This window comes from Heteronotia binoei, chromosome 1, assembly GCF_032191835.1.
Source record: "Heteronotia binoei isolate CCM8104 ecotype False Entrance Well chromosome 1, APGP_CSIRO_Hbin_v1, whole genome shotgun sequence".
Lineage (NCBI taxonomy): Eukaryota > Metazoa > Chordata > Lepidosauria > Squamata > Gekkonidae > Heteronotia > Heteronotia binoei.
Genome location: NC_083223.1, coordinates 230114036 through 230141123, shown reverse-complemented (window position 1 = coordinate 230141123; position 27088 = coordinate 230114036). Strand labels below are relative to the sequence as shown.

General features: G+C 41.2%; 1 protein-coding gene across 6 annotated transcripts in view; it reads left to right on the top strand.

Moving 5' to 3' along the window:
* Positions 1-27088, top strand: part of NRXN1 (neurexin 1) — a 1496060-nt gene that overhangs the window by 175070 nt on the left and 1293902 nt on the right. For 2 of the 6 annotated variants that reach the window (XM_060249043.1, XM_060249073.1), the window contains exon 2: positions 8216-8245. The exons of the other annotated variants lie outside the window; for them this stretch is intronic. In XM_060249043.1, coding sequence (XP_060105026.1) covers positions 8216-8245 — 30 coding nt within the window. The remainder of the gene's footprint in view (positions 1-8215; positions 8246-27088) is intronic. 6 annotated transcript variants of the gene reach the window in all.

The following is a 27088-nucleotide window of genomic DNA, read 5'->3' as shown; positions in this document are numbered from 1 at the left end:
TAGCCTAGTATAGAAAGAAGTCTCATAAGAAGGGCAAGGGGAGAGAAATCTACCCAAGTGGAATTTCAAAATTGATAAAACCCCCTCAGATTTCAAGTGGGGACCATTCACGAGGTAGGTGTTGCATTAGCTTATACAGAGAAACATTCTTTCTAGGTCCAAATAACTTCACTAATTGTCCTCATTGATCAGTTAGTAGAAGCACAATCAGCTTCCTTCTAATATTACCCCTGTTATTGCATTGCTCTTTGAGAAACAGTTATATAACCTCCCCCCACCCCCACAAAATCTGCCTGGTAAACTCCCTTGTGTGGCTTTGTATTCCCTTATTGACATGACAGAAGCGGGGGGGGTGGTGGTGGTGGTAATTATATTGTCTTTAGAAAAGCAATCAAAAGCATAGAAAACTTAATATGTAAGGTCATTTAGCAGGAGTGTTGGAAACTACGTTGGTTGGTATAATTTGTGTGGCACTATGTGTAGATGTTTGCACAATAATATGGGAGGCATAATGCATCAAAACTGCTCGTTGTGATAATTATGAGCATCTTGTTATCCTTTTTAGTGCAAGTCCATCTACCTTGTCACCCATCAACTTAAACCCAGTTCAACAAAACATTTTTCTGGCCTTTGGTAAATCCCTCTCACCCACCAATCTAATTTTGCAGCCCTAGACAGGTAGCAATCCAAGAATTGGTTTAAGTCCTTTGATGTGCCGCTAGATATGACTGATCACCTGCAAGATTTGACTATTTTCCAGGCGCCATTTTCTGGCAGTTAACCAGAGGTTATATAATATGGAGAAAGCCATAACAAGTGAAGTTTCAAATAAATGAATTATCTTCTGAAAATGCCCTGTGAGTTGGATCTTCAGCTGGCCTGTATCACTGTGCCTTAACTAAGCTTTGCAGAGCCACTTTAATTAACAGCAGATCAGAATATTCTCTGTAAAGCAAGAATTTCCTTAACCAAATTAACCTCAGTTACAAAAGAGAGAGATGTAAGGTAGCACTGGCAGATGAGGTACTGAAAGGTCCTTCCTTAGATTTCCATTACACTTCTCACTTAGGGCTCATCCTGGTGAGCTCTTTTTGGTCCAATTGCTCCTCCTGACAAGGCAAATACAACTTTTAAAAAGGCTAGTAAAACCAACCAAGGCCTACAAAACAGAACACAGCCATGAATGCCAACTCTTTAGGAGTTTGCTGTTCCATTGTTTCCCATGCCATTATGGGGCTGCAGAATGGCGGAGGGTTGTGTACATTCAAAATCCTACCTAGATGCAATATACATACTTGTTAAGCTTCTTGACCTTAAAGAGTCAAAAGTTCTATAGCCTTCTATAAGATGTGTCTGCAACATTTGTCCTTTAAGAGTCAGATTTGTGTAGTACAATTCAGGCTAAGAATGTGCACTAGAGAACAATTTTGTATTTTTCATATCTGGATCTTGGTGAGGGCATAATTATTGATGTTCTGGGCAGTGCCCCCTCGAATCTGTGGAATCTTGTGAGCAAAAATTCTACCTTGTGTGCTACTGCCATTAAAGCTGTGAGTGAGTGATTTGGCTACTGCATAAATTAGTTTGCTCTAGAACCATCCTTCCTAAGCTAAGACAAAGATGTGAGCCAGAGGCTAAAAAACTGTGAGCTAGCTTACACTAACTCAGCTTAGAGGGAACACTGGTTCTGGGATATGTGTGTCTCAAATACAAGTTTGGTGCCTGGATTTTGTTTTGGTTGGGTCCCCCTGTCTCAGGATTCCAATATAATTTTGGTTCATTATTCCCTATTGGGAAATCATTCCATGGGTCTTCAGTGGCTGTTTTTCAAGCAAATGTCATCAAAATTGCAGTGGAGCTGATGCTTCCTGTCCACTAAAGAGCCTCCAAGTTTCAAGTAGATTGGGAAAAGGGGTTCAATTCTATGGACCCCTGAACAAGGTGCTCCAGCCTTTCCATCATTTCCTATGCCAGAGGGGGGCGGAATTCCATGTTTTCTCCAGGTCATAGAATAGCCAAACATACAACAGCAAGCAAAGCAACCACTGGCCAAAAGCCTCTCAATGAAAACAGAACCAACAAGTCCCACAGAACCAGTGAAGAACCAGGGAATCCCAGCAGAACAGCAGGCCATTGTAGCACTCCTAATGTCACATTAGAGAATCAAATTCAATGTCAAACCAGAGAATTCAAGCCAAACGGACTTAACTGAGGTAGTTTCAGAGGGTAGATGTCCTGATCTGCAGATATGACAATGAGTGCTTTGACTCTCAAAAGATTATACCCCCAAAATCTTGTTGGTCTGTAAAGTACTACTGGACTTGAATCCTGCTGACTTAAACAAGGGGTACTGTTGTAAGCCCAACAAAATCAAACCAGAGTATCCAAGCCAATGTCAAACCAAAAAAATCCAAAGCAAACTAACATAAATAAGGGACATTGCTGCAAGACCAACAGAGCCAATGTCAAACCACAGAATCCAAGCCAGACAAACCTGGCAAGCTAATACCAATATCTAGCAAGAAGATGACACCCCCCACACACATTGCAAATGGCGGGGGGGGGGGGGGCGGCAGTGCTGGGAGCTTTAATATGCTGCCACCCAATATTCCTGGATACTCCTGAATATTTCTGAAATTTTGGGGGAATGCATTTACTGGTATCTTGAAAAATCCTGCATATCATCTGGATACCTAAATATATTAAAAATACCAATAATGTATTTTTCAGACATATTTTCATATTGGAAATGCACATACACACATCTCTAGTTCTGACCTCAAAGTCCACAGTGCACCAGGTTCATATTTTACTGATCTGCTCCTTGTCTGCGCTGAGTAGATACACTGAGAAGACAGCAGACCTCAGTACTCTCAGTGTGGTCTGCACACTGACTGGAATGAGGTAACCAGGATGGTCTCCCAGGACCTTTTTTCTGGAAAAAGAGGAGTCGGAACTCTAAAGAGGGCAATGAAGGAGAAACACACAGGAATCCTTGAAACAATATTATTTTCATGCCCTATGGACTTCTACTTTAAAGCAATTTCCATACTTTAGACATGTCACCAACTTTCTCAGTTCTTTTTTGGGTCTTGCTTTTCATAAAATCATAGAGTTGGAAGGGACCTCCAGGGTCATCTAATCCAACCCCTTGCACAATGCAGGAAACTCACAAACACTTCCCCCTAAATTCACAGGATCTTCATTGCTGTCAGATGGCCATCTAGCCTCTGTTTAAAAATCTCCAAGGAAGGAGAGCCCACCACCTCCCGAGGAAGCCTGTTCCACTGAGGAATCGCTCTAACGGTCAGGAAGTTCTTCCTAATGTTGAGCCGGAAACTCTTTTGATTTGATTTCAACCCATTGGTTCTGGTCCTACCTTCCAGGGCCACAGAAAACAATTCCACACCATCCTCTAGATGACAGCCCTTCAAGTACTTGAAGATGGTGATCATATCACCTCTCAGTCGCATCCTCTCCAGGCTAAACATACCCAGGTTCTTCAACCTTTCCTCATAGGACTTGGTCTCCAGACCCCTCACCATCTTTGTCGCCCTCCTCTGGACCCGTTCCAGCTTGTCTATATCCTTCTTAAAATGTGGTGCCCAAAACTGAACACAATACTCCAGGTGAGATCTTACCAGAGCGGAGCAAAACGATACCATCACTTCACGTGATCTGGACACTATAACCATTTTCGCACACAGCTTACCTCGCAGTCACAATCCTGTTCCCTCCACATCGTCTGTCAGATTTCCCACCATTTGCGCCGGAGTTACAGGAAGTGCCACGGCTTTTGTGTAGCAAACGTAAACTGGGTTTTAGCGGTTTACGTTTGCTACGCAAAAGCTGCGGCACTTCCTGTAACTTCGGCGCAGATGGTGGGAAATCCGACCAGACGCTGCGGAGGGAACAGGTAAGCTGTGTGCGAAAAAGGTCTATACTTCTGTTGATACAGCCCAAAATTGCATTTGCCTTTTTAGCCACCGCATCACACTGTTGACTAATGTTCAACGTATGATCCACTAAGACCCCTAGATCCTTTTCGCACATACTACATCTCCCCTTTGATGCTTAACATTGAATGATGACCTTGAAGTTTTAACATACTTTGTTGTATCAAAGACTGTTATGCTCCCCTGGTGCCGCTTACAAACTTTTGGACATTTTTTGAGGATCTTGTTTCCACAGAGAGGTTCCAGAACACTGTTACAATGCATTACCCAAGAAGAGAAGCCCTGCCTATCATATGCCAATTTTCTCTTTTCTGTTTCAGGAACAATTATAGTTACAGGAATTATTTTTCCATTTTTGCCTTCTCCCCCATTTCCTCCCAGTGTAGCAGGCAGCATACAGCCTTAATAGAACTTGGTTGCTTTCTTCAACACGATGCTTAGATTTAATCCAGATATTTCCTAAACCTACTTATTTAGAGTGTGGCCCAATGAGAACATCTAGCTTCTAGCTGCAGTGGGTACAAACATTTAATTAACCAGCTGTCTCAGTTTTACAGAATGTTCATTGTTGAGTTGTCTGTACATTTTATGGGATTGATATGCCTCAATCTAGAAACATGGAGCAATTTAAGCTGTAAATCTGTACACATTTTGGCACACACAGATTCAGTTCAAATTCAAAGCAATTGATGCACCTTGTTGTGTGTTGGATAGCAGTCATTTTTATCCCAGTGGCAGGAATGTGCAGGACCCAATGTTTGCCAGGGTCTATTGGATGGTACTTGGATAGAGATGTTCTGCTTGGGTAGATTGCACATACAGACCTTATCCAGATATTTGAATGTCCAGAAGCATATAGTTAGATGCTAATTTCACCCAATGGGGTGGTAATAATAATAGCAATAATGATAGTGATAGATAAATCTTGTTTACAGGACTGAGTGCAGTCCTGCAGGCTTATTTTCTTGAAGTTTTTGCTGTAATCAAAGCATACGTTGACTTGTTTTCTGTATGTACTTAAAATTGCAGTTTATGAAGGCTGGAATCAAAACACTGCAAGCAGTGTTTCACTTTTGTACTAAGGCTTTTAAGCGCTTCCTTTTGAGTGACATGCTCCCCCAAACTCTTGGAAAAGCTTCTCTGAGTGTTTTAGGCCTTTGGGTTGTATTCCATGAGGTGTGAGGGGCTGCTGCCAAAAGATTATACCTCCCTTCTCATTCCCATTAAGAAGACTCTGTTGATATGTAGGGTAGAGGTTGGGGTGAGATTTGAATCCCAAGCAAACTGTTCTTTGTTCTCCTGACCCATTCCATGCCCCCCCCCTTTTAAAAAAAGTATTTGGGATCACAAAAGGCAGGGGGACAGCATTTGCAAGCTGCATAGTGTTCTGTTTTTAACACTCAAAGAAAGAGAAGGCTTGTTTTGAGAAATGTGTTGTCACTCTGGTTACTTAAAGAGAAGGCTCCTGTATACAACTAACATAACTCTTACCATTTTAAAAGTCTGAATGATTCTTAGACTAATAATTTAAGAACATAAGAGAAGCCATGTTGGATCAGGCCAATGGCCCATCCAGTCCAACACTCTGTGTCACACAGTGGCCAGAAAAATTACACACACACACACACACACACACATATATATATATATACACACATGCACACACACACACATATATATATACACACTGTGGCTAATAGCCACTGATGGATCTCTGCTCCATATTTTTATCTAACCCCCTCTTGAAGCTGTCAATGCTTGTAGCCGCCACCACCTCCTGTGGCAGTGAATTCCACATGTTAATCACCCTTTGGGTGAAGAAGTACTTCCTTTTATCCGTTTTAACTCGACCGCTCAGCAATTTCATTGAATGCCCACGAGTTCTTGTATTGTGAGAAAGGGAGAAAAGTATTTCTTTCTCTAATTTCCCATCCATAAGAACATAAGAGAAGCCATGTTGGATCAGGCCAATGGGCCATCTAGTCCAACACTCTGTGTCACACAGTGGCCAAAAAAAATTTATATATAGCCACTGATGGACTTCTGTTCCATATTTTTATCTAAACCCCTCTTGAAGGTGGCCATGCTTGTGGCCGCCACCACCTCCTGTGGCAGTGAATTATGCATTATCTTGTAAACCTCATGTCACCCCGCATTCTTTGCTTCATTAATGACTCTGACTCTTGGCTCCCTCTAGATTTTTTTTTAATCCACAAATTAATGTTAAGTATCACTATAACATTTCTAAAGCTTTTATTCTTTTTTAGTATCCCATATAACAGTCCCTTATCCAGTAAAACATAACTTAAACCTAGTACTCAGTCTGACAAGCAATGTATAAGCAAAAAAATAAAGGGGAAAAAAGAGAGAAGTTCTCCTAAGGAACTGATGCAAGATGGACTTAAAACAATATTTACCTTGGAAAATGAAAATAATTTGTTTGACAGGATTTGGTAGGCTGTATTCTTCATTTCTGTTTGAGGAAAATATATTATTTGAGAGCTAAAAGCCAAAATTAGTGATTTTATCAGAAGGAGGACCTGCCATGTTGCTGTACAGAGAACCTTGAACAGGGGATCAGTATACAGCTGACTAATGATCATTGTTAAGTCATCATAGGAAACAAGTTGGAAGTAGTTACAACTCAGAGCTGTAATATTTTCAGTGCTATGTATTGACATCTCAAAACATTTGTAAATGCGTTTATTGCAGGAAATTTCCTATGCCATTTCCCCACTCTTCATACATTCACCATGAAATCTGGATGAACTCATGAGTTGTGCACTCTGCTCTGTGCTTCTGTCATGTCTGCTCTATGATCAAATGCAGAGATGTTGCTGATCTTATAGTGAACAATCTGGATTTAAAGTAATACTAGTTTGCTGTCAGAATAATATTCCTTAAGTATTAAAATAGTTTACAAGGATACCTGCAAAGCAGACAGTACTTTCTAAATTAACATTTCCCATATTATTTAAAACCTTATTTCTTCAAATGATTAATAATGCTATAATTAATGTTTGGAATGTGAATGATCTGCTTTTGAAATTGCTGTTCCCTGCAGAATCACTTGTTACATGTTTTATGTGTGCAGCTAATTTTATTCATGAATTAGAGGTCTCAAGATATTCTTTAAGAATCTTACCTTCCAGTAAAAAATAGCATATTCTATTGCACACCTTCTTTGTGTGAACAGGGGCTTAGCCAATGAAAACCCATATGGAGATTGTAGTGTATCTTCAGAACTTTGTTTTTTGTTCTGAATGCTGTGATGGGAAGGGTGTTTTGAAAAATCCCATAATGGTCTGTTTAAAGAATTAAATGTAAAATCTGAACTTGTCTTCCAGGGGAATTAATATGAAATATCTCAAATTTGGTTTTGAGCAAAATGCATCTTTTTATTTTTTGCTGTCATTTGGCTGAAATAAAAAATACAGCTCCAAAGAACTTGCTTTGCATAGATTGCATGTTTGAAATGCAACCCTCTCTCTGAGACAAAACACATTCATTAAAAAAAAAAACTTGCTTTAGACTCAGTGTTCTTAAAAAGAAATCCATTTTAAATTGGAGAAAACCCTTTACTACCGAAGAGGGGGTTTGAATTATGATTAATGCTATTTTCTTCTGTCCACTGGATGATGGACCATTTGCCTATTCTGAACAGATTTTTAAGCTGTCCACATGTTTCACACAAACAAGGAGACATCCCTTGCATTATCATTTCAATGTGACAAAATAATTCTTTTCTTTAATTATTTGAAATGCTCATTTTCAATGAGGGGAAAAAGATCAGACCCAGCCCATTCTTCAGGTTGACATAATTTCAGGTTTAGAAGGGGGTGGAGAAAGAAATCAATTTTACAGGACAAGGAGTCCTTCTAGTGAAACAAAAGTGCTTAAGAGATAAGATGGAACATTCCAGGAGTTCATTGAATTTGAAATAATTTTCCTATGTTTTTTGTCCTCAGCCCAACTTCAGTGCCTAGAAAAGGAACTGTACAGTGCAGCATTACTCTGTGTTAGAACAGCAGCCCGATTTCTCTTTTGCCCCACACCTGCCCCCCCTGCCCCAAGCATTCCAACCAGTGGTTGAAAAATGCTCTTTTAATTTTCCTCTGTAATGCAAACATCTCACAGGAGACAGATGCCTGTAACAAACACCCCCCCCCCCAAACAAAACACAATTTTTGTCACTGTAACAATACCACCTTCCCATGCACCCTTGTTCATTGCTGACTGTGCTCTTGTTTCCCTTTAAGGTCTGGCGCACCTGATGATGGGCGACCAAGGTATGGGTTCTGCTCCTTTTCCACTCTGCTTTCATTGTTTTTTAAATATATATATATATATATTATTTTTGTTCTGTAGCTGCTTCGAAATCCATCACAGCAAATGATGGCCAAATGCTTGTGAGCTGTCCTGGGCTGCAAATCAGCACATGATCTTAAGCTACATCTTTCTTTTGTTGTTGTTGTTGTGTGTATGTGTGTGTGTGTATTAAATATATACATAGCTCTCTTTATTTATCTGTATCACCTTTTTGTTTAAGTTGCTCCCTAAATAGTTTTTCTTCTCCTTTTCAACTATCTCCCTACCCTACTTGCAATATAATAACTTTTTTAAAAATAAAAAAAATCAAGGGTGAAAGAGCTAATAATCTGACTGGATCTGTCCAAGTGTTTAAACACCATGATAATCATTCCCCCAGATAGATGGTAAAAGAAGAGACTTGAGTTTGTTCCCAGCAAGGAAATAGAAATAAAAATCCTGCTTTGCATTAATGCATGGCTGTTTGGAAAACGCGGAAAGCATCCGCTCCTGGCTTCTGGAATGCTAAGAGTACACTTTTGCAACATGATGAAATAAGTGGCATTTCCCCCATCACCCCGTGCAACTCTCCTTCCTCTTAGTCAATGTCCATGTCACTTCTGTGTCACTTGTTTGGAAATGAAGCATGGGTTACTTCTGTGTTCTTCTGCATGTACATTATAATTGGGAAGAGAACAATTGTTAAAATGCAATACTAATGGCATTTCCATTTGTCATCAAACACTTATTTCATGCTTTGTCTCTTTTCATGTTTCGGATGTGACAGCATTTACATTTACACACACATGACTCTTACTGTTGTTTCTCTTCTTTGTTCTCTTTTTTGTCTGGCGATGCTTTCTTCATGGAACCATTTCATCAAATCCATAGGTAAAAGTAAAGGTATTACATGACTTTCTTGCTTCTTTCTTTTTCCCTTTCTTTCAAATGCCATCTATGTACTTTAAAGTGTGTCTGAGTGACGCAAATGTATGTATTTAGTGTTGATGCACTGTGGTGATGGGAGGTAGGTACATTTCTGTAGTAAAATATTATATGGAAAGCACATTCAAGGAGAGGGGAAACCTAAAAAAATTCTCCCACTCACAAGCTGTCTTCCAATGTGAAAGGTACTCTTCTAATTTTTTTAAAAAGGAAATGTATTCACAAATTCATAATTGTTATTCTTATCTAATTCTTTCTCACGCTACCATTTTGCTACGCTCTGTGTTGAGCATATAGGTGGTATGTTCCTTTTTCCATTGGTCTAAATTTCGTTTATAGAACAAAGGCAAACAGAAAGGACAGAGGAGTAGGTGGCAGTCAGCCGGTAGAAGTGAATTTCTGATATGATCTCAGGAAGGCTTTGCATAGAAAAGAACATATATAGAGAGATATTAAAAGAAAAAAAATATGAGGGACAGTATGGAATGTCTTAATGGAGGGGGAGGGGCCGCTCTTCCAGGATTAAGGGAGCAGCATGGAAGAAGGATTGGAAGCGGGAGATGGAGAAGGGAAACTGAAATCAAGCCACCTTTCGAGGTACGGATTCTATTCTCAATGCCATGCAAAATGTAACAGACACTGTAAGAGGCAACCTGGACCTTGATGATGCCACCAGACAGTGACAGAGTCGAGAAACTTGGTCCAGGGCCAGCTGCAACAACATGTAAGTCTGAGGACGACTATAGCTGATTCCTGCTATGGAAGCTTGGCAACACTTTTGTTTGTGAAATTTCCCTCACATTAAGTTGTTAGCTTTGTGTGTAATGTACCCCAAAGTGGATGGAAGAAAGAGAGAGATGAGAGTCAGCTGTGATCAAACGAAAGTGTGGTTTGATTCCCCCTCTTCCCTGCTTTTGGCTTGCTGAATAGTAGCATGTGTGATTTTGTTAACATTTGGTGTGAGAGCAAATCAAACCAAGTATCCTTCCTTTGCATCATTTGGTAAGTCTGAAAGTAAAATAGTGTATTAATGTGATTTTTTTTAAACTCTACAATCCTGCCTGAATTAAGCACTTTGAAAAATCCCACTGATTGGAACAGAAAATGAAACATTCTTAATGTTCTTATGGAATTCAGTTCAATTTATAATCTTTATGTTTTACTTACTATGTAAAGGTGCATGGTATTCCTAGTTTTTATTTTTCCCATGGGGTGCTGGTGGAGTTTTCCATTTAATTATGTGCTGGCTATCATTGTATAAGCATGAGGTTTTCACATGCTTTTCACTTCATATTAAATGGCACTGGATTAGTCTGAGTCCAAAATAAGTTGAGTACCATTTTTCAGTGGTGTCATGGGAATCCATTGGGGACAAACTTCCTCATGCAGCTTCTTTCTTTCACCCCAAGTATGTTTTACAATAAAATCTAAACAATATTAGCTCTGCCCCCCGCCCCGAGGGTATTATAGTGCTTTTTAGGTTATTATTAATTCCATCCGAAGCAGTTACACCCTTTTAAGTTCATTGCGTATTGAAGGCTTAGAAGTGTGTAACGCTGTTTAGAGTGGCACTGTTGATTCTTTACTGCCTTGAAATTGAGTGTTATAAAGTTAAAATGATTACATTATTACTTATTGATTGCAGAAGTGTGCTTAGAATATGACTGGAAAGTTTTAAGAGCTCTTGAACTTCACAGTTGCAAGAATAATTACCATTTTTTTCTTTATAAAGAAAAAAGCACCAATTTGCATGAGTACAACTGTTGGTTCCCTGATCCCTTAGAAACTAGTTGAGAATTACCTTTTCTGGTTGAAAGTTATAATTCTGGTTTCATATTCCATGTTTATATATAACTTCAAAATCTTTCAGCCAAAAGTTAAGAATGTGTTTCAAGAACAGAGCACATGCTACCATTAAATTGAGTGAAACTTAAATGGACTTAATTTAGGCAGGACTGTACCCATGTATTCATAAAATGAAATTAATCTGTCATATGCAAGACTTTTGCTGTAAAATATCTCTGTTGACCCCACATCTCATACTCAACAGGCCTTGTGAAAGCATAATGAATTTTCTCTGAGGGAAGCAGGAGGGAAAAAAGATAATGTCCTGATGTCTAGTTGGACTAATTATCTGAAACCCATATTTACAGGAAATGTCAGGTTAAAAGAGAATTGCTGTATTTATGTCAGATGAAGATATGAATCACAATCCAGCTAAAACAGCCCAACTGTGTCATTTTCAGTTTGACTGGGTTATTTTTCTGACATCTTGTTCCTATGTTGACGTTCATTCTTTTGAGGTGATAGCTCTAAAAGAAGAAATGTATGCTGCAGAGAATTATTGACAATTTATTCTCTAAATATTGCATGCAAATTACCACTGTGAATGGAAGGAAATTGAACTGAAGGAATGGAGGGGGTGTTAGTATGCCATGTGTGTGGCTCTGTTCAAATGCAGCTATACCAAATGTGGCATGCCATATCCATGTCTGGATATGGTTTTGATTTCAGTCAGCCAGCATTGCCTTACATTACTTGAGAACTGGCTCTCATGTACTGGAAGTTTGGGGTTTGTTGTATCTCTTATTCTGTTTTCTGCTTGGAAACTTTCTGCTATGAGGCCCACCCTACAAAAAAGTTGGATGTGGTTCAGAAATGCTGTCTTGAGTCACATGAGGCATGTGTGATATGGTCCTTAAAAGCATATATGGAAGAAATCAAATCAACAATACTTTCTGCACACACAGTTTATAGCTGCAGACTCCACTAGTGAAAGGGGAAGGAGGGGTTTCCTTTGATAACCCAGAAAGCTGTGCTGTGGATCGTGTGCCTAAGCAGACAAAAACCATGTGGGATGAGGACTATAAATAGGAAGGGCATTATGTAAGACTGAGAGAAAAAGCTGCCTGGATCAGACCCAATATCTTGCAAAATAATTAGTACTCTTGTATATTGCAGCGCTATATAAACCTGAAATGAATACATTATACTATAGTGCCACCATTACATCAACAGGTTATGTGCCCACATATGTCCTAGGATGTAACAATGCAACAGACTATTTGAGGACTGTGCTGCTATTGACACTTGTCTCATCAGGTTAATTGGAAGAGAACTTGTAGTTGGGCTTTAATTATCTCAATTTTCTAAAGACTAAGACTTGCACTTGATTTTGATAAGTCTGCCACTGTGGAGTTATGTGGATTGTTGCAGTTTTTAAAATGACAAACAGGAAGTCTGGAGTATGAAAAGCCTGCAGCCTGGGAATTGTCTGTTTGTGAACTTAATTTTCACCTCTTCATCACCATTACTTATTCTGTTTATTATGATATTTATATCTTGCTTGACTAGCTTCTCCTGAAATTAAGCTTCTTAAAATGACAATTTTTTAAAAATTGTATCATATAGAATGAGTTAAAATTTTCAGGGGTGAGGGGAACACCTTACAACTGAAAGCAGAATAACACAAACAATGTTCATTGCCCTCTTGCTGCTGCTTTTCCAGAATGCTGGAATGACAGTAAAATGCTGCCAGTGGTGCAAGAATTCCTATTTTATACAATTCTTGGAGGCACAGCAGCAATGTTGTCTACTGCTTTGAATAGCTGGCCCACAGAACTCAGCCCTCCAAGCAGCCATTAACTCTTTGCCTTTGTTGCCAATAATACCTTCTGCTTCCTCATCCTGTATCCATGGTAAGATTTTGCTTCATCCCTAGCTTCTCTTTGACTTTTCTTTTCTTTCAGCTGACCTCTTCATAGAAATGATGTCATGCCATAGGCAGTGAGAAAGGCAGACCATAAATGAAAACAATAATCTCTGAGTTCAAGCAGAGTTAAGTCATATCGAAGAACCTCCCATACCCACTCCCTTCCATAAGGAAAGTAAAAAGAACACTTCAGTAGCTTTCTTTCCCCGGGCGATCTTGGCACAGAGCTGAATTTGGTGCCACTGTTCTGAAGGAGAAGCAGAATTTGAAAAAGAAATGGCACCAAAGGAGCATTTAATCAAAGAGACTTACAGAGAGGCTTACTTTAGGGTGGTACCACTTTCTGAATGCAAGATATTGGAAATGCCTCCTGAATGTGTGCCAGAAGAGTATGGCTAAGATCACCAAGCTCCTGCATTTCCTTTCCCTTCTCACTCCTTCTAATTGCAAAAACACCAAAGAGGGGAGAGGGTTTCAGGAAGAACAAAAATGTTTGTAAAAGCTGCTCCTACCCCATTTTTGTTCAGCTCTGTTTTGTCATCTTCCTTTAGATACCTTATGATTCTCCCGCATTACTTCCTAGTCTTTGTCATGTCCTGACCTGTGTGATTTTTAGGATAGCCCAGCTGACAACTTCCCATTCTCTTACAGAATCTAACTTTGGCAACTTTAATCATTAACCGTTAGAGATGTTCTTTAGATTCTGTGCCATCACATCAGCTCAGCCATTCGGTCAACAATTTCATACTAGACTTTTAATCCAGGTTTAGCCCCATCCCCAAGCTGACATTCTACACTAAAATCATAGAATCATAGAGTTGGTTTCTCTGAATCAGATGCCAGCATTGTTGTGGGGAAGTGTGGGACACAGAGGCAACCTCCCAAGACCACCCTACCTTAAACAGCCCATCAGCATGTTCCTCATTTTAGCTGCACACAGCAGCCAGCAGAATGTGTATGTAGGAAGTGGATAGGGAGTAGTATGTGTAGTCAGCCTTCAAGGTGCTGCTGGACTCTGCTATATTTTGCAGCTGAACAAAACAGAGGTCCAGTGCCTCCAGAATGGGCATAGCTGTGTTCCTGTCATGGGCATCCCTGAGTCAGAGCCCACCTTCTTTGATCTGAGAAGAGGCAGCTAGGTACTTTTCAGTAACAATTCATGCACTGGAAGTTATTTTATTTACTGGTACTTGGATAAAAAACCTCTATGGCAGAAGCTGGTTTTACCATGGAATTTTCATTCAAATATCAGAACATTTCCACATTGCCAGCAACATAATGATGTAACTTCTGTTATCATTGCTGCATTGTTGGTGACATCACTGAAAAACTGAGCTAAGCCTTCACCACTGCCAGGAAGGCCCCCTGCCGGCCAGCTGATCAGTGGTGGGAGCAGGCTCTGGGGGAGGGGATCCCTTTTCTTTGGAAGGGGCCTGGGTAAGACGTTGAGGATGGGAGGGGTGTGGGGCTAATCTCATCCACTCATAAACAGACAGGGACAGAACTGTAGAACACCCCAAAGTTTACTGAACAACAATTTTGATGAAGTCTTATGAATTGGGTTGCCAACTCCCTCTGTTTAGTATGGCACCTGTGCCTTTGTGGGTTGTTCCCACGGGCCATGAGGTGACAGGGTGAGCTGTCCCTCACACAGCATGCATATAAGGCAGACTCGCCATTTGGAAGGCTGCTTGAGGTAGGATGCTTCTGGAATGGGTGACTGAGCATAGTAGCAGGAAACATTGTTGAAATAAGTTGGAATTATCTTCAGTGAATGCTATAAATTGTTTTATCTGAAAGGTTTCATATTACATGCTTTGTAAAACCTTGTTTTAAAAATAATTTCAACTAACTCTCAAAAGATAAAATATTTTATTGAGAAGTTTTTTTCAGTGCTTACACAGATTTCCATTTTTTCTCGGGAAAAGTTAAAAAATAGGATCTTGGGGGAGGGATGGGGGACCCCATTTTCTAGAGTTGTTTTCTAGGTTTTCCCCTAGCCTTCACATGTCTAGGGATGGATAAACAGTTCTAATATTTTGCAGTGAGGGTTTTTTTTGGGGGGGGGGCATTTAGAAGAAAAAAGGTACACAGGGTTTGTGTGTGTGTGTGTTCTGGTAGGGGATTTTTGTATGAATCTGGAGATTACTATTATTTTGTTGCTGTGCAGAAGTGAATCTGGTAAACCTTTGACTGTGAGATAAACCAACTATATATATATATGATGAATCTAGTGAAACATGGTTGCCTGAATGGTCTACTATAGATTTTAACACTTTAACACTTGGAAGCCTCCAGGCCAAATCGGGCTCTAATTACAATCAGTATTCTCCTGGCCCCTAGTTGCCACCCAGATGTAAGAAGAATGCATGGAAAGAATGTTGCTGAACCTAAGAGTTTCCTGGCAGTTCTCTGGGATGAGGAGACACCTGATGTTACCTGGCCTGACAGCTTCCCCCTCTTCTTTAAATTGTTTGCTGATCAGGGATCTGATCCATGAAGGACTTTGCTGCCACAACCATTTAAACAAGTTATTTTGCTCAAAGCATGATGGCCATTGAGATTGTTGTTAATCAGCCTTCTTTTACTGGATGTATGTCTAAATGTAAAAGAAATCATGAGGTGGAGCAAGGGGACCCTGGTTTTCTGAATCCACGGAAAAATGTTTATAGAACGATTCTTATTGGAAACAAAATTTTCTGTTGTATAAAATTCCAGCAAGGGTGCATTGAACTTCCTGAAGATCTGCTTGTCCATCATGAAATATCCTAAAAGGTTACCCACAAAACCTTTGCATCTATTGAAGCCATGTTGATTATTCACATTTTGATAAAAGTCGTGAACATTGTTCTAGCTGAAATTATCCAGAAATTCAGTCCAGGAAAAAAACAGGCCAGAGGAAGATTCTCTCACTCTTTCTTTCCTATCTCCTCCCCTTCTCATCCATCTTGATGCCTGTTCTCAGTGGAATCCTACATTCTCTGATTTGGAGGACTGATACGTTGCATGGGCTTGTGTGTTCCCTCCCTTCCCCATCCCCCCTCCTCTTATGCTGAGTTTCCTTTCCCTAGTTGCCTTTTTATTTCCAAATTGCAGTTTTCCATTATGTGCGAAGAGGACCAACTGTGGAATAGTTGGAATCCATAACTGGAAACCATGGTTTAGTTTCTATGCTAAATATAGATTGTACAAACCACAGTCAGCCCATTTTGCAGGTAATAGCAGCTTATTGACAATTGTGTAATGATCAGTCATATAAGAGGCTGGTTTTAGTGTTGCTGTTCCTTCTTTGCTGTAACTGTTGGCCAGTGCTATTGACAAGAGCTGTGCGAATGTGTGAATGTAACTGTGGGTGTTGTACATAACTGGACTTGGCTATCAGGGGTATTAGGAACCTTTTAATAACCTTAATCCTTGATGTGCTCTTAAATATTTAATTCACAAGTTAAAAGTTACTGTTAGGATATGCTACTTTCATGAAGAAATGGATTCATGTTCATTCCCTCCCCCCCACCCCCACCTAGTCACCTTTCAGTTCTTTCTGTGGTGCTTCATTAATTATCAACTACTAACACAGACTAAAGGACACATGCTTATCTGACAGATTTTGCTCCTCCGAAGTAAATCCCAATTTTATTTCACTCCCACCTTCATTATGTACTCAGTTGCAAACAGTAAAGTTCCTCATTCTCCTTTTGCATTACCTCTAATATTGTACTGTATTATGTCCAGGGGTCATTTTGTAGAAAAATAGGTGGTGGAGCTCATCCAGGGATTGTTATGCAGCTGCACATACTATTCAATGGACAAGAAGATGGAACTCTCAGAAGGAAGAGGTGGAACTCTCAGAAAGGTTCAGGAGCTGCACTCCTGTGAGCTCCCACTGAATCTGAGGCCTGATTATGTGTATGAAAATGGGATTCACAAAGTTCCCACCGTGTAATACACCCGGTACCCCAAAAGCTAATGTTAAAGATAGTGGGAATCCTATGGACAAAATGCCACGGGAGGCTGCAGCGAGGAGGGAGAATATTTCCACCGTCATCTTCTTTCTTGCAGTGTATGAGTTATTCTTCAAGAATCTCCCATAACTCCAGCTTCAGCCTTTTGGGAATCACAGGGTTGGCTGAGTGAGGGGAAGGGCAGGAAAGATCATTCCCATGAGCATCCTTGTGCTTGCAGTTTGTAAGATTCAATCTTACAAACTGCTATGGTAACAGCAGTGAGTTGCTCAAAATTCAACCAAAGGGTGATTAACGCATGGAATTCACTGCCACAGGAGGTGGTGGCAGCTGCAAGCATAGACAGCTTAAAGAGGGGATTGGATAAACATATGAAGCAGAGGTCTATCAGTGACTATTAGCCACAGCATATTGTTGGAACTCTATGTCTGAGGCAGTGATGCTCTGTATTCTTGGTGCCTGGGGAGCCACAGCGGGAGGGCTTCTAGTGACCTGGCCTCACTGATGAACCTCCTGATAGCCTTGTTTTTTTTGACCACTGTGCATCACAGAATGTTGGACTGGATGGACCATTGGCCTGATCCAACATGGCTTCTCTTATGTTCCTAAAATTCAGTAATGGCTTTGTCACTCAACCTTCCTCTGCTGTTAATGGACTCACTCCTGATGAGGTCTGTGCTGGAAGCCTGAAGTGGGAGAGAGAGTAAGATGTGGAAAATGCAATGGATTGTTTGGGGCAACAGGGGAACAACATTCCAGGGCACAAGGTCACACTGAGGGCCCTTGTAGTTGGGGACGTCATATGGCTTTTATATGGTTAATCTGTATCGTTTGGCAGGTCAGAGGAAGTTTTTCTTGGGATTGTGGAGAAATGCATTTCATTTTGAGACTTGGGCTCTGCACAGTCCACACACCTCTCCCTGAGCAGAAGACAGACAGGAGAGGAAGTCAGTTGCTCATGGATGTGACCCAAATTGTCAGTGGGATTTAACAATAGCTTTTTCAAACTATCTAAGCTATTCCCCTCAAACAACACACATGTGCATTTTAATTTGATTCAACCAAGGTTCCCACCCATGCTGCTCCACTTGGTAGTCTAGGTCTGTCTGTGGTCAAGAGAGCAAAAGAGAACCATATCAGCATAAGCCCTGGGTAAGTAAACTGTCAACAGAGGAGCAGAGGAACAGAAAAGACCCTTTGTGAGTGACTTTCTTTCTTTTCGTCCCCTTCTCCCCCCCCCTCCACCCTGGCGGACAAAAAGGGGACCACTACCTTTTAAAAAAGGTGTCTAAAGTGCAGGGCCAAGTTCCCTTCCACGGATGACCACTCCTACTGCCTCCTGTGCTTGGGAGGACACAAAGTTGAGACTTGTGTCCATTGTAAAGGATTTGGCAAGCAGACGTGAAAAAATCGAGCCGTGCATCTTCAAAGCCACTTACTTGAACTCTCCCTGATGTCTCGTTCATCTGCTTCAACCTCTTCGCCACCTTCCTCCCAAAAGGAGCAGGGAGATTCGGCTTCATCGGCTGCTTCACATAAAAAGAAGCATAAGACCGATAGGAAGGATACATGCCGTAGACGCTATTCACCAACCCCTACACCTTCGAGAACACCGTCTCCAGATACCTACTCTCGATGGTACCATCGTCATTATCCCAACGGTAAAGGTTCAATCTGTGTCGGCCGTCCCGCAGGTGCCAGACCTATAGAGGTTGCTACGGTTCCTTTTATTTTTCAACCGCCAACACTCACACCTTACACGGCCCCTAAAGCATCGGCTGCTGCTGGAGCTCCTTTGTAACTTCCTGCCCCTGTGTTGGAGCCCATTTACATGCCAGATGATTTACTTCACAAGGATCCCGTTGTTTCAGCACCTAAGGACATGGAGGACCCATGCTCTGATGCATCAGCAGCAGCAGCATCCTCTTCGGAGCCCGCCGACCTGCTGCTTCCAGATCAGTCGAACAACATCACTCCTCCTAGCCCGTTATCACCATTTGAAGGGGCAAAACCATACTTAGAAATGATCACCAGGATGGATGAAGCATTGCACATTCCTGTCAACACGGACAAGCTGGAAGTCACAGATCTGGTTTATAAACTCGTTCAGGACCAACTGCCACCAGCAACTTTGCTGCCAATGTTGGCTGTTCATCTTGCAACCCTTAAAGAGGCTTGGGAGATGCCTGCCTCTATTCCACTTACTCTGAAACGTCTTGATGCTCTGTACAGAGTACAATCTTCTGATTCCACTTCACTGCTTACTCCCAACTCCAAATCGTTAATGAACAAGTTAAAGAGCATGGGACCCAGTACTGAGCTCTTTGGCACCCCACTGCTTACCGTCCTCCACTGCGAAGACTGACCATTTATACTCACTCTCTGCTTCCTATATATCCCATATAAATCCCATATATTTGCTTTCACTACTTTTTCTGAGACCTTCTGCTCCTTTGCACACCACATCTAAGATCAAGACTGGGAAGCTGTGGCCATCACTGGCAGTGTAGTTTTTCTCCTTTTAGGTTGGAATTGGTCTGCAAACTCATTTCATTGCTGTATGTAATACATATCTGCTGACAAGATAAATGGCATGTCGCTGGGTATTCTCTGCTCCTTTCAGCCTCCCCATAAAAGCATCTTGTCAGCCTTTTTCCCAACAGGAATAGTTTTTCAGTGATTTTTTTTTTTGTCCAGATACTTCAAACAGAATTAGAGTGCCAGAGGGATTACATCTCTGCTGCCATTAATATACAGATATATACAATTTCTTAAGTACTCCCCCCCCCCTTTTTGTGCTTTCTTCAACGATAGCGATCCAGCATAACACATTTTATGTTTTTGTTCTCTCCCTCTTCATTCAAAGTTATGGTGCCAGCTTTGGTCAATGTCTTCTTTTAAGAAGTAGTTAGCCTCACTTTGTGTTTGAGCCAACGGATTTTGCAGGTTATTGCAAATTGTGTCTTCCCGTCAACCTGAATTATTAACATTCTTCATAAATATATAGCTGTTGAAATAAGTTCATCTTCTCCTGGCTCAGATGTTAACAGAAGTGGAAATGAAGGAGAAAGAAGGAAGGAAGAGAAAGATTCAAACCTGGAGCATTCCCAAAATGCACCTCCCCAAAATGACTTGGGATGGCTAAGGGCTGATTGACCCATACATGTCCATCACTCAGTGCTGATTAGATAATGGTCTACAAGGTAGCTTTAACTGTGTCCCAGATGACATCCTCAGTTTGTAACACTGTGCTGTAACACCTAACTCTGGTAACAATATAATTCTTACCTATCATATAAAAAGTTTCCTTGCCAGGGCTAAATGTCACCCCAGAGATCCAGAGCTGGTAAGAATAATTTCCATGCTAGAAGGGTTGCTTGGTAACTGAAGCTAGACATTACAGAGAAGGAACACAAACTGTCCATGAGTTAACACCTGGGCTATAGATCTGATTTGTGTAGCTTGGACCTGGATGTGTGAAGTGCTTCCATTGAACACATTATGCTCAAGGTGATGACAGGTGAGCTGTAATGTATTCACAACTGTTCTCTTCTAATTTTCTTCATTTCCTGTTTCCACTCCCCTCCATGTGTTACTATTCTACCTGACCTGGTGCTTTAGGATAATCCCATTCTTATCTTTTATTTCTCTGTCGACCCTATGAGGCCCTGCAGTTTATATTCCACATTTGATTATTTAGTTTTTTCCTGACCTGTCACATTTCTGATGCATATTCTCCCCAGCCTTGGCTGTCTCCTTCCTTATGTTTTAGAATCAAAGAATTGGAGGGGACCTCCAGGCACTAAACAGGAAATTCACAAACACCTCTCCCCTTGCCACAACCCCTGTTAATTTCTGCTCCCTACCAGAATATGACAAAAACCTCTGGCCTGGAGAAAAATTGATTGAACCCAAAGTGGCAATTAGTATTTCCTTGGGCATGTAAGAGAGGGCCACGAGAACTAAGCACTGATGCAGTCCTTCCTGCCCTCCTTCTCATGATCTGTCTAATTCACAGAATTTGCTGCTTGAAGGGCACTTGGTGTAATTTGTAGACTGATCAAAGCCACTAAGTAATACACTGTCTTACAGTTTGCAAAAATATGTTACAAGGATTGTGTACAACACATAATAAAGAATACAATACTGATAGAGGCCAGCGGTGCTAAGGCCTTTTAAAGTAACAGAAACCCCAAGGGGGCAAAAAAACCCTGTCCCAAAATGAATAGATATAAGGCCAAACTTGAAAATAGTCCAACTGAAATTCACAAGGTGGGTGCGCCTAAGGAATGTAGCTTCAACTTAGCTACTTTCTTAAAAAGACGTCTTTCTAAATTTTGATAACGTTTCAATTCCTTCTTCAGTTTTAATGGCTCAATTGTTTAGGAACCCTGTTCTACATTCTCTAATCACAGCATTATGCTTCTCATTTTCAGTGTGAACATTGGGCTCCTTCCAGGCACTATACAGGAAATTCACAAACACTGCTCCCCCTTCCAAAACACCTGTTAACCCCTGCTCCCTGCTCCCTACCAGAATATGACAAAAACCTCTGACCTGGAGAAAAATTGATTGAACCCAAAGTGGCAATTAGCATTTCCTTGGGCACGTAAGAGAGGGCCAAGAGAACTAAGCACTGATGCAGTTCTTCCTGCCCTCCTTCTTAAGATCTGGCTAATTCACAGAATCAGCATTGCTATCAATGCCCAGTTTTCCAGCCTGTCAAGATCATCCTGTATCCTGACTCTGTCTTCTATATCCTCAAAACATAATTTGTTTGGCATAAATCTTATTCTCTTCCTGGTTCATATACTTAGTTCCCCCATGATTCAAATACATCCCCTCACGATTTCTGTGTAGATCATTGCTTGAATTCATTCTTCCTCTTTCTTCTGCTCCTCTATTCCCCCCCCTTCAATCCCTCCTCTGTTTTGAGGTTGCTTCCACAATTTCCATTCATATCATTTTATGAACATAGTTCTCAAGCTCATGACCTCTACTTAGATAAATCTTCAAAGAAATATTTTATTCTTCTTTGTTCTGTTCACCTTATATTTTCATGTTCTTGTTTTCATCCTTATCTTTATTTCTGCTAATGCCATCTCTCTTTTTACTTGTTTTTCTTTTGCTTCTTTTAGCATGCTTTATTCATTCCTTTCAATATTATTACCATTTTTATATTTATGTCCTACAGTGGTGTATTTCTACCCCTGATTTAACTTCTTCCTCATTTGTAGTCCTTCCTCTTCCCATTTTATTTTCTCATATCTGTCTTTCCATTTTAAAAAGAGAACAAAGGGGAATCTTTTTTCATCTTCAGACAAGCAGGTTGGATCCAATTCAATATTTTGCTTAATTCTCTTACAATTTCTAGACTTTGATTGCTCTAATACAGGGGCCCCCAACCCCCGGGCCATGGACTGGTACCAGTCCATGACCTGTTAGCAACCAGGCCATGAAGCTTGCCCCCCCCCCGCAGCGCTGTGCAGCCTCACTGCCCTGCCCCCCCTCACGGTGCCTCCTCCACCCTCCATTTTTACAATTTTAAGGCTGGGGAACGGGTGGTAAAGCACCACCTTCCCCGGCTCTTTAAGGACTGACACCCCCCTGACCTGGTCACCCCACAGCTAATCGGTGGGTAAAACCTCTGCAGCAGTGGCCGGCAACCCGCCAAAGAAGTGGCACTGCTCTTGCCTCCTCTCCACTTTCTTCCTGGGTGTGGGAAGGAAGTGGGGAGGAGATAAGGGTGTTGCTGCTTCTTCAGCAGGTTGCCTGCCGCTGCTGCAGAAGTTTTCCCTGCCGATTGGGGGGGGGGGTCGGCCCTTAAAGAGTTGGGGAAGGCGGCGCTTCATCACTCATTCCCTGGCCTTAAAATTGTAAAAACGGAGGGTGGAGGACGCACCACAAGGAGAGATGGGGCAGTGAGGCTGCACGGCAGTGTGGGGGGGAGGTGGCAAGACTGTACAGCCGTGGGGGGCAGGGGGGCAAGGCTGCATAGCAGTGGGAGGCTGCACAGCCACAGGGTGTGGGGTGGGGAGGCTGCACGGTGCCGCGGGGCAGGGCCAGATTTGATGCCCCTACCCTGCCGGCCGTGGTGGACTGGCCAGCCCTGGTGCCGGTCCCCGGTGCCACAAAGGTTGGGGACCACTGCTCTAATACTCTTCAATATGAACTTCCTTTTTCTTACTTTCTGGTAAATTCCTGTGTTTTAAACTCCATGTTCCCTGTTGTCTTTTTGCTTCATATAGGCTTCCATTTTGTTATATGATGCAATATAAATTTATTTTGTTAGTTTATACATGTCATCATTGTCTGGCTCCTAACTAACTGTTGTCATGCCTCCATATACTCCTCCTCCTCATTTTACAATGTACCAGTGCTTATCAAATCCCATCTGTTATCCCTAATTTTACCCATTTACCTTTGTTATTCCTATCCTTACTTCTGCAATGCACTGTCTCCATTTAATATTAACTTCCTCCATTATTTTTCCTCCAACAGATAAATCTCTTTGTCAGTGAATAGTGTTTAAGCAACAGACCCATAACCATGTTTTTTTAATATATATTCTCCCAAAGCAGGTAATGTGAGAACATAAAAACAGTACAGTCTAATAAAATAAAACATGAAAACATGAAAAAGTAGGGATTAGAGCTAATTGGCAGCAAACCATGTGGAAAAGTTAGTCATTGTAAAAATTGTATGTCTTTTTATGGATAAATGTCCTGAACAGAGAATCTTTAATGCAATTGTTTGTCTTTGCTGGGCTCTTCCTGCTGTTTATATTGACTAGCATATAGGTGGAATCTCATTTAACCTTCCACACTCTTTCCTCTTTCTCTTGCCTGGCAGTCCCCATAGCCTTTCTCTCTTGGCTGCTTCTTTCTCTGATCCTTGCCCACCAGCAAAGCAATCAAAGTCTAGAAACTTTTCTTCTTTTCCTCCTTGCAGTCTTTTCCCAGGAAAACTCTGGTGCTGGCTGAGCTGGGCTCAGTGTTGCAGTGGCGAAACCTCCAAGTACTTGCGGGAATATTTTACTTTTCCATGTGCCCCCTCCCCACATTATCCCCCCTCCTGGCAGACCTCATATCTTCATCTTTTCCTGCTTCCTTTTGTCTTTCATACCCACCTACCAACCTATGTTTTATCTACTCTGTCCATCTTCAGCTATATGTATTATTTATTTACTTTATTCTGTCCTGATCCCAACGTGGTGATCAACACTACGCGTGTCATATAAGAACGGGCCACAAAAGCCAGACACAGGATTATGCCTTCCTGTCCTCTGTCTCAAGACTTCCCTACATTCACAGTGAGTCATTCAGACGACCATCTAGCTTGGGCTTATGCCAAAGAAGGAGAGCGCCACCACCTCCCAAGGAAGCCTGTTTCTCTGAGGAACAACTTTAGCTGTCAGGAAGTTCTTCCTAATATTTAGCCAAAAACTCCTTTCATTTAATTTCAACCCACTGATTCTGGTCTGACCTTCTTGGACAACAAAAAACAGCAACACTCCATCCTCTATATGACACCCTTCAAATATTTGAAGATGGCTATTATTATCACCTCTCAGTGTCTTCCCTCCAGACTAAACATACTCAGCTCTTTCAACCTTTCCTCATTGGACTTGGTCTCCAGATCCCTCACCATCTATCACCATCCTCTGAATGTGTTCCAGCTTACCAACAACCTTCTTAAACTGTGGTGTCCAAAGTTGAACACTGTACTCCAAGTGATACTGTCACTTTGTGTGATATCAGTATCACATAATAGAGCTTGCTCAAAAAATTCAGATATTATTTCCCACAATAGTGCCTGTGAGCCACCCTCATAGTCCTGCAGAATTAGCACTCTGTCATATGTTTCTCTTGCCTCCTTCTCCTTTGGCAGTGTTAGGTTCAGAACACAATTGCACAAAATGTATGGACCCTCTTCACACTCTTTGTCAGCAGTGTGCCCTCTAAATCAGGGGAGAACCTTTTTTCTGCCAAGGGCGATTTGGATATTTATAACATCATTCATGGGCCATACAAAATTATCAACTTAAAAAACAATGCTCCATCGAGGAAGAATGATTCAGACTGGCAAAATTAATGCAAATAATTGTTTTTCTATTTGAAGTCATGTGGGGAGAGAGTAATTTGGCATGCACACACACACCAACCTGCCACCCTAGGCAAATGCCTAGGCCCAGGGGTTTTTTTTTAAGAAAAAGCCCAGCAAGAACTCATTAGCATATTAAACCACATTTCCTAATATTAGCATATTAGGTCAAACACTCATTAGCATATTAGGCCACACCATCTGGAATAATCAAGTGCAAACTGAACTGGTGATAGCTGGCTCCCACTCTCCATTTCTGCCACCCCTCCCTCCCTCCCTTCTTGCAGAAACTGCAGCTGCTTCCAGCATACCTTTAAAGGCACCCAGCAGCAGTCCTTCACAATGCCCACCACTCAGGGTCCACAGAGAGGGAGGGAGGGAGGGAGGAAGGAAGGAAGGAAGGAAGGAAGGAAGGAAGGAAGGAAGGAAGGAAGGAAGGAAGGAAGGAAATGGGGGAAGAAAGGGAAATGAAATGGAGGGAGGAAAGCGTAATAAAGGAAAATAAAGAAATGGGGGAAGAAAGAGAAATAAACGGAAATAAAGAAATGAGGGAAGAAGGGAATGAAGGGAAACAAATAAATGAGGGGAAGAAAGGGAAATAAGCAGAAATAAATGGAGGGAAGAAAGGGAAATGAAATAGGAGGAAGAAAGGGGGAATAAAGGGAAATAAATGGAGGGAAGAAAATAAAGAAAGGGGGAAAGAAATGGAAAGAACAGGAAATAAAAAGAAGAAGAAAGGGAAATAAAAGGGGGAAGAAAAGGAAGAAAAGAAAATAAAGAAATAGAGGGAAGAAAAGGAAATAAAGAAAAGGGGAAGAAATGGAAAGAAACGGAAATGAATGGGGAAGAAATTGAAAGAAAGGGAAATAAAGAGGAGAAGAAAGGGAAATAAAAAGGGGAGGATAGAGGAATAAAGGGAAATAAAGAAATGGGGGAAGAAATGGAAAGAAAGGGAAATAAAGAAAGGGGAACTAAGGGAAACAAAGAAATGGAGGGAAGAATAGAAAGAAAGGGAAATAAAAAATGAGGCGGAAACATATCTGAACTGTGACAGTGACTTTTTCAGGCCCCACAGCGATCCTGGCCATCCAGCTAGGCCCCAGGGAGGCCACCATGTGGCTAGGCTTGGCCCAGCAATCCCCGAGGACCACACCAAGTGATCTCGAGGGCCGTAAATGGCCCTTGGGCCAGACATTTCCCACCCCTGCTCTAAGTTGTCTGCATGAGCAGCTGCTCATTAACACAGGAAGCTCCACTCACCAGCAGTCTGGAACTGCGCAAGGTCTTGTGCTGCCCATTGTCCAGTTTAAGATTACAACAGTCGTATTCTGCTCAAGATACGAACTGCTCTGCTTGTGGGGGGGTGGGATTAGAGGAAACATTGTTTGCCAGTAACCAGCAGCACATTGAACATGATATTGGGTCAGATTCAAAGATGCTACTCCTAGAAGTTTGCTTTTATTCATGGAAAGGAATCTTTGGCTCCAACTCGGTATTTTAAAGCTACAATTTTGATTCTGTAACCAGTACTGTTTGTAGGAATATTTTAAAACTTGAAATAGTATTTGAAAGCCTTGCCATTTCCAGTTCTTCCAAATTATTTCTTTCATGTTCTAGGACACCAGTGATTGACAATCAGATACCTTGGAAAGTGGATACAGTATGTTCCTAGGAAATGATAGCAAAGGATTATTGCTTGCATTTCCCATTTGATAGAAAAAAATTACAAAGACATTTCTAAGTGGCAGTGATATAGATGAAGATGACATTGTGGATCGTCTTATTGTCAGAGTTAGCTAGTCCTGTGTGTTGCCTATGTAATGTTTGATTCAGCTTCCTTTGAATTAAAGATCTATAGAGCATTTTTTGCATGGGTAGATTCTGTTAATAAAGTATAATGCTGTCATCACTTTATGGATTTTGCATAATCTGTTTTATCTTTAATCTATTCTAGACAACAGAAGTCATTACTGTCATGTCTAGACTACATAGTGTCCATTTACATGTGTTTAGTTCAGCTGTGTGTTTATATTCAAACCAAACAACAAAGCAACTGTGTGGCCAAACAAGTCACTTAATATCTTGAACAAATTTACTTCAAT